This window comes from Budorcas taxicolor, chromosome 2, assembly GCF_023091745.1.
Source record: "Budorcas taxicolor isolate Tak-1 chromosome 2, Takin1.1, whole genome shotgun sequence".
Taxonomy (NCBI): Eukaryota; Metazoa; Chordata; class Mammalia; order Artiodactyla; family Bovidae; genus Budorcas; species Budorcas taxicolor.
The window spans coordinates 169,442,813-169,451,593 of NC_068911.1; the positions used below are offsets into that span (position 1 = coordinate 169,442,813).

At 40.8% G+C, this 8,781-nt stretch overlaps 1 protein-coding gene across 2 annotated transcripts; it reads right to left on the minus strand.

Moving 5' to 3' along the window:
* Positions 1–2,387: 2,387 nt before the first annotated feature.
* MED18 (mediator complex subunit 18) lies at positions 2,388–8,374 on the minus strand. 2 transcript variants are annotated; one of them, XM_052635572.1, is made up of 3 exons: positions 8,208–8,374; positions 7,274–7,352; positions 2,388–4,296 (listed from the first exon to the last, which is right to left on the minus strand). In XM_052635572.1, the coding sequence occupies exons 2-3, from the start codon at positions 7,344–7,346 to the stop codon at positions 3,743–3,745; spliced, it is 627 nt and encodes a 208-aa protein (XP_052491532.1). In that variant the 5' UTR covers positions 7,347–7,352; positions 8,208–8,374; the 3' UTR covers positions 2,388–3,742. The 2 variants fall into 2 exon arrangements, with proteins under 2 accessions (XP_052491532.1, XP_052491531.1); XM_052635571.1 differs by having other exon boundaries at positions 7,274–7,418.
* Between the last annotated feature and the right edge of the window lie 407 nt (positions 8,375–8,781).

The following is an 8,781-nucleotide window of genomic DNA, read 5'->3' on the forward strand; positions in this document are numbered from 1 at the left end:
TCTCCTTGCAGTCCAAGGGACTCTCAAGAGTCTTCTCCAGCACCAGAATTCGAAGGCATCGATTCTTCAGTGCTCAACTTTCTTTATGGTCCAACTCACATCCATACATGACTACTAGAAAAACCATAGCTTTGACTATATGGACCTTTGTTGGCTAAGTTAAGCATTATTTAAGTACTAATATTACTGGTAATATGAAAGCCTATGCAAGTTTGAAGTTGTAAGTTAGGTTTACATATAGCAACAAGAGAATATCACAAAAGCAATAATAACTTTAAAAAGAAGAGGAACATTTATTGCACATCACTTATGTGAATATGCTTACATAACTACACAGTTTATAAAACAAGCATCAGAGACATACATTGAACATATATGAATGGGTGCCTATAGTAAAGAGTTGAGTTTAGGAATAAAGTAGATGACTACAAAATAAGAATTTTGCTTGAATTATCTTGCTAATATGTTATGAAAGGAGGAACAAGATTTACTCATGCAACTGAAGCAACAGTTAGAATTGGACATGGAACATGGACTGGTTTCAAATTGGGAAAAGGGTACATCAAGGCTGTATATTGTCACTCTGCTTATTTAACTTATATGCAGAGTACATCATGCGGAATGCCAGGCTGGATGAAGCACAAGCTGGAATCAAGATTGCTGGGAAAAATATCAATTACCTCAGATATGCAGATAACACCACTCTTATGGCAGAAAGTGAAGAGGAACTGAAGAGCCTCTTGATGAAAGGGAAACAGGAGAGTGAAAAAATTGGCTTAAAACTCAACATTCAGAAAACTGAGACCATGGCATCGGGTCCCATCACGTCATGGCAAATAGATGGAGAAACAATGGAAATAGTGAGAAACTTTATTTTCCTGGGCTCCAAAATCACTGCAGATGGTGACTGAAGTCATGAAATTACAAGATGTTTGCTCCTTGGAAGAAAAGCTATGACAAACCTAGACAGCATATTAAAAAGCAGAGACATTACTTTGCCAACAAAGGTCCATCTAGTCAAGGCTATGGTTTTTCCAGTAGTCATGTATGGATGTGAGAGCTGGACCATAAAGCAAGCTGAGGGCCAAAGAATTGATGCTTTTAAATTGTGGTTTTAGAGAAGACTCTTGAGAGTCCCTTGGACTGCAAGGAGATCAAACCTGTCAATCCTAAAGGAAATCAGTCCTGAATACTCATTGGAAGGACTGATGCTGAAGCTGAAGCTCCCAATGCTTTGGCCGTCTGATGGGAAGAACTGACTCATTGGAAAAGACCCTGATGCTGGGAGAGATTGAAGGCAGGAGAAGGGGACAACAGAGGATGAGATGGTTGGATGGCATCACCGGCTTGATGAACATGAGTTTCAGAAAGCTCCAGGAGTTAGTGAAGGACAGGGAAGCCTGGCAAGCTGCAGTCCCTGGGGTCACAGAGTCAGACACAACTGAGCAACTGAACTGATAGAACTGAAGCCAGTAAAAGCTATGTTGAAAATATGCAAGGTTAAGTCAAGACGAGGATCCCAGTTCAGTTCAGTTCAGTTCAGTTCAGTTGCTCAGTCGTATCCGACTCTTTGCGACCCCATGAATCGCAGCACGCCAGGCCTCCCTGTCCATCACCAGCTCCCAGAGTTCACTCAGACTCACGACCATCGAGTCTGTGATGCCATCCAGCCATCTCATCCTCTGTTGTCCCCTTCTGCTCCTGTCCCCAATCCCTCCCAGCATCAGAGTCTTTTCCAATGAGTCAACTCTTCCCATGAGGTGGCCAAAGTACTGGAGTTTCAGCTTTAGCATCATTCCTTCCAAAGAAATCCCAGGGCTGATCTCCTTTAGAATGGACTGGTTGGATCTCCTTGCACCTGAGAAATAACCACCTAACCAACTTGGAAGTTATCCTATTCTTGATTTTACCCTTAAATCAGGTAATATCATCCTTACCATTTAAGTCAACTTTGGATAGGTTTTCTTGAGTATTCATATAATCTTTCAAGTGGTAAACTGAGGTCCAACGAGAATTATGATTTGTCAAATGTTGGTCAACTGGGGTGTTATCTAAGTGGAAGGTTCCAGAAGAAAATGAAAAATTTGAGTGACCTACAATTTTTAGCAAGCCAAACTGTCTCCAGTGTATTAAAAACTCTACAGGGATTAAAATAACCCACATTTATCTCACTTAGAACTGTTTTAAAAAATTCATTAAGTCAAGTGATAAATGGAAAATTATATAAAAGCTCTTTACAAATAAAGATGAACCATGAAGAAAAGGAAATTCATGTAAGGAAAAAATGTCCAATAAACACAAAAATTCAAATCTCACTGATCGTTTTTTTTTTTTTTTTTAATTAAAACCAGTCACCATTTAACATCAAATGGGAAAAATGTGTTATCATGGTCACACCCAGTTTTGGCAACTGTGTTGGAAACCTCATTTACAACTGGTAGGAGTGGAAATTGAAACATTTCTGGAAGGCATTTGGCAATGCATGGCAGAAGACTTAAAACAGTGTGTACTCTCTGGCCCAGCAGTTCCCTAGAATTTATCCTAAAGAATGATCACACATGACAAAAAATATCTAATTAAAAGTACTAGCAACACCGGATAGTTTATAAAAGCAAAAACATGGGATCTAACTAAAAATCCCAAAGTAGAGGAAACAATTAAGTTTTGGAAAATCCTAATGATAGGATACAAATAATGATTACAATTATCAATATTTAAATACAAACTCTGCTCATTTGTAGCTGAATTGCTCAGGGAAAGCTAATTACTCTCTTTGCACCTCAGTTTCCCTGCAAAATACAGGTCGTTGTGAGGGTTAAGTTAATAAACATACCTAAAGCACTTAGGATAACACTGACACATAATAAGAATTCAATAAAAACTTTTTTTAAGCAGAGGAACACTGTAGCCTAATATCCTAGAAAAATGTTACTGATTTTCAAAAATGATTATAAGCCAGTATATACACAATATTTTTCTAAAATATATCTCATATATATACATTTCTAAAAATAAAGCCTAGAAGGATATAAAACAGAATAGAAACTATACATCTCAGGACTTCCCTGGTGGTCCAGTGGTTAGGAAACTGCTTCTACTACAGGGGGCAGGGGTTTGAGCCCTGGTTTGGGAACTAAGTTCCTGCATGCCATGCATGAGGCACACCAAAAAACACACAAAACCCAGCACATCTCCTTAAATAACAGGATTATACATTATCTTCCTTATTTGTGTCTGTATTTAATTTTTTCCACAACAAACACGTGCTACCCGTACAAAAGGTAAAAGCTATCTATAATTTACCAAATTTAAAACAAAACACTGTCATATTATTTGCTCCAGTTGGTGATGAGTCCATCCCAAATTAGTAGGGTAGTACGGTAAAGAATCAGAATGGGAGACATTTCTCCTCACGCTTTTATTACTGCACAATACAAACTTGGTCTCTATTTTACAAACCTTATACATAAAAAGTTTTCTTCCCGAAAGCTACTTTAGTCCAGTTTCCCTTCTTCCTGCAGAAGGATGATCTAGATTCTCCACGTTATTCTTAGCATTTAAGTTAGAAAGCCTGTCACAAAAGTGAACTGGCCATATGAGGAAACCAGTGCAAAAACAACTGAGTTCTCACTGGCTTCCATCCTGAGGGAAGAATGCATGGCTGGCAGTGGTGAAATGGGGCAGTTATAACATCTTTTCTTATAACAGCTGAGGACAAGCCCCAGTGGACAGACTGTCTTAGTCACATGAGCCTTTTGGCGTCTATTTTCTCGAGGTGAACCAGAGGTTTCAGCTGCTCTGCAAAGTTCCTCATGTCATCAGAGACCATGTCCTGCCCAGCCGGTGCAACAATGCTTAGTTCCACGAGATAGGACAGTGACAAGGCCTCAGTGTTGTCTGTGTTCCCTGGCACCAGGATGCGGAAGATCTTGTATACCACGATCTTCATGATGCCTTTCCGGAACAAGTGTCCCCTGGCAACAAACTCGTGGTCCATGCGAAAGCCCATTTCCATGAGGAAGTCAGTGAGGTTCTCAGATGTTGCAATGTCTACGCAGTTACGCACCAGGGCATGGCGGTTCTTGTCTCCCATCTCTGGCTGTCCCAGGTAGCGAAGATGCCAGGGTGCCCCTGCCCTATCCAGAGAGCGTCGGGCCCTTAGAACAAATGGACTGGCCTGCTGGCCCTTAAGGAGGAATACCATCTCGTGGTCAACAAAAGTCTCGGGTTCCATGTTGTCACATAAACCACGAAGGCGGTGGATGAGGCTTTCCAAGCTGTGATCTAAAACACTTCCTGAAGAAGGAAAAAAGCACTATTGAGTTCCATCTTTCATTTTGGGTAATGGAATTAGCAAGAGACTGAAAAAACTTAAATGAAAAACCAAAATAATTTAGTGTAGTTTTTTGTAAACCATAGGCCCAATATATGAGATTGTAGGAGGTTACACTGCCAAGATATTATGTTAATCTCTTTTCAATTTTTTGTACTGTTTTATTTGGTACTAGAAGTTAGGCCTTGTTTAGTAATGCTAACCTCTAGCAGACTCTGGGGTTTAACAGGCAACAGTATCTACCTAGAATAATTATTTTATTCCATTCTATTATAAAATAATATATATTATTTTATATAAGACAAAAAATACTAAATAAAACAGCATGTGTGTGTGTTAGTTGCTCAGTCGTGTCTGACTCTGCAACCCCATGGACTGTAGCCTGCCAAGCTCCTCTGTCCATGGGATTTTGCAGGCAAGAATACTAGAGTGGGTGGCCATTTTCTTCTCCAATAGAATAGTGTATTTCCCTGCAATCTCTTTTCACTTTCCCGCTTTATTTTTCTTTAGCTTATCACCTCAACTCTTTAGTCATCTTTTAACATATCAGTATATTGACTTTTTAATCATTTTTCTTTCTCTACTGCTGATACTCCAATGTGAGGAACATATTCCTTTATTGACTGAATCTGTTAAAGTAAATAAAAATATACTACTATAACTATAGTAAATATTGGCAGTGGTACTCAAATGACTAAATTTTTGGAAAAGCAACAGAGTGGGTCCCAGTTATCAAAGGACAGAAGATCACAAGAGTAGGGAGTAGGTCCTACATTCAGAACAGTGTCAGACATGTGTTTTTTCATTCTTCAAACATTTAAGGAGCTTTGTTAAGTGCTGGTTCATATACTTACACTTACTGAATGGCACCATGCTAAGAAGTAGGGGGCCTGGCCTGCCCAGAGATTATAGTTTAGTGGGGGAAATGAAAAAAATAAGTAAACCAATAAACAAGAGATAAACGGGGTGTGGAATAGAGAGCAACCAGTATGGGTGGAGAAGAGGAGACCTCTTTGAGGGCTTGGAACAGTCAGAGAAGATCTCTAAGGGAATGACAACTGAGTTGAGGCCTGAGGAATAAATATGAGATGGCTATGTGAAGGGCTGGAACAAAGTATAGACGCCGGGGGATCAGAGGTAGCAAAGAGCTTGGGGAATCCAAAGAAATGAAAGGATCTCAGTGTGGCTGAAGTATGGTAAGCAAGTTGGAAGATGATCATGAAATGAGCATTTGGGATGGGCCAAAGCAGGCAGGACTTATGTGTCGCCCATGCTAAAGGCTGTATTTTATTGTAAGGCCACTGGGCAGTTATTAGCTCCACGCTTTATTCTCCATGCAACAAGGAAAGATATGACTGGATTTACATTTTAAAAAGATCATTCTAGGAAAATTGGTATGGATGCTTCAACCAGATAGGGTCACATGAAAAAAAGTGGCAATGAGGGGAGGCGGGTCCAAGTTAAAAAAGGCTTAAGAGACACGGTTTTCATATGTAATGCATGAGATGATATTATGCCCTGGATCAAAACACAAGATGGAGGAAACTTCTGAATATGAATTCTATATTAGATGATATTAGAAATATACTATGACTCTTTCAGGTAATAATGATAGTATTGGGGTTATTAAGGAAAATACGCTTGCTTTTTTAGAGATGAATACTGAAAGTGTTTGGGGGTAAAATGTTATGAGATCTGAATCTGTCTTCAAAAACGGCAAAAGGAAAAAGACAAAGCAAATACGGCAAAAGGTCAGAAACGGACATCGAGATGACTAGATCTAGAAATCTAGGCTGACTGTTCACAGGAGTTCCCTGGTCATCCAGTGGTTAGGACTTGGTGCTCCCAATGCAGGGGACCCAGGTTTCATCCCTGGTTCAGGAGCTAAGGTCCTGCATGCCATGCTGCTGCTGCTGCTAAGTCGCTTCAGTTGTGTCCGACTCTGTGCGACCCCATAGACTCTATTTTCTTTTCTCTGAGATTGATTCCTGAATGCATGGCTTAAGCAACTGATGACTGACAGCGGCACTTACTAAGATGGAAAAGACTGAAGTAGAGGCAGCTTGAGGAGTGCAATTAACTATTTTATTTTGTCCATTGTAAGTTACTAAACAGATGATCTGAATTAAAGTCTAAATTCTTCCACTAAAGATTAAATGACCTCCAGAAAATCATAACCCTCCCTGGTCTTGAGTTTTCTCATCTGGGAAAGTTACTTCACTTCTATTTCCTGATCTAGAAGATGGAACTAATAATGGTATCATAACATTACCATATGATCTATTAATCTCACTTCTGGGCATTCACTCCTAAAGAATTCAAAGCAGGATCTTGAAGAGGTATGTGCACACTCATGTTCACTGAGCGTTATCTATGATAACCATTTGGGTAGAAGCAATCCAAATATCTGACAGAGAAATGAATAAAGAAAATATGGTATGTACATACAGTGGAACATTATTCAGATTTTTAAAAGGAGATTCTCTCACATGCTAAAGGGTTAATGTTGAGAATATTATACTAAGTGAAATAAGCCAGTCATAAAAAGACAAATACTGAATGCTTCCACTCCTATGAGGTTATCTAACGTTGTCAAAATTAGAAACATCAAGTAGAAAGGTTGTTGCCAAGGCCTAGGGCAAGGGGAAAGGAGGAATTAGTGTTTAACAGGAATAGAATTTCAATTCTGCAAGATGAAAAAGTTCTAGAAATTAGCTATACAACAATGTGAAATACTTAACATTACTGAACTGTATGCTTAAAAATGTTTAATATGGTAAACTTAATGTTACGTATTTGTGACCATAATTAAAAGTAAATTGGGGAATAAAAGGGTGCCAGAAATTATGCAGGTAGCTTTTATATAACAGCCTCTCATCTCCATGGAAAGCGGAACAGAAAACAGGAAAACAGGTAATTCAAGCTCCCTAGTTCACTTACCCTGCAGCAGGTACTCCATCATGTTAATGGTGCCCCCGGTGACAGGCATCATGGTGACTGGAGGTGCCTCCATGTTTATCTGTTTAAAGTTGAAAACGACAGAACTAGATTTGGAATCCCCAGTCAGGTAACGCACAGGATACACCTGGAGAAGAGTTATACTTGTTAATACATGGGAGAGGCAGAGAGAGACCAGATCTGCTTGGGTCATTGGCCTGGAGATGAAAATTCATTCATCCACTCATTCAAAAGTTCTTTAGTAACTGCTATAGGCCAGTTTCAGGTGATCCAGAAATACACAAAGGAGGCCTGATCAAGGAGTTACAGCATAATCTTTCAGTCTCAAGGTCTGAAACCCTTCAATGGTTTTCTGTGCACCCTAGGACTCAATGTCTTTCTTCTAAAATGAGGCCATGATATTAACCCCCAAGTCTTTGTGGCTCAGATGACATAATGGACCTGCAACTAAAGACTGAAAAGTGACTTAAGGACTCTTGTATGCCCTTCAATTTATAGATGAGGATGTTGAGGCTTGGAGAGGAGCCTAAGGACACACAATAGGTCGGTTGCAGAACCTAGACCAGACTAAAATCTAGGCGTTCCACCTCTCTAAAAACCTTTTAAAGAGATTGAAGCGAAAGCACGAAGTTCTTTCCATTGATGCTTTGTGTTAGTCGTTCAGTCGTGTCCGACTCTTTGTGACCCCATCGACTTAGGCCTGGCTTCTCTATCCATGGGGCTTTCCAGGCAAGGATACTGGAGTGGGTTGCCATTTCCTTCTCCAGGGGAATCTTCCCAATACAGGGATCAAACCCGGGTCTCCTGCATTGCAGGCGGATGCTTTACCGTCTGAGTTTACTAGGGAAGCCCCAATGATGCTTTAGGGCCTCCTAAACCCAGCATCAAAACGTGCCCACTTATACCAAAAACACACCTCCGAGCGCGTTCCAGCCTCTTCCAGGAAAGCGGGGGACCGTATTCACCCGAACACCTCCGAGCTTTCGAGCAACAATCACCACCCCCAGCCCTAAACTTGAAAACCCCTAGGCAATGCAACACTTCTCTCGCCTCTTCCCACGTCTGACAAAAACCTTTCGTCGCGCAAACCTCGACACCGCCACTCTGCGACGTAAGGGTGCCGAGAGGACAAAAAAAGTCTCTTCCGCTGTACGGCAAGCAGGGGCGCATGCGCAAACTGCGATGCTGCACGGAAGATGGCGGCCTCCTTAGGAGGGGTCCTTTGGGAGATTCAGGCGGCATTGCCGTCATAGGCCGTGTTCCAGGAAAATATTTTTTTCAACTGTGAAGACCTGGACGTGTTTTTGTCCAGGAAATCTCTTGGACCTGAAAGGACAAAGAGACCCTGGGGAAGAGAGCTTCAGAAAAAGAGGAGAGATTGTCGTAAAACAGAAACTTATTTTGAGTGGGTATCTGATGATAGAACTTCCCGGTTGCTCAGCGGTAAAGAATCTGCCTGCAGGAGACACAGAAGCCTCTGGTTGGATCCC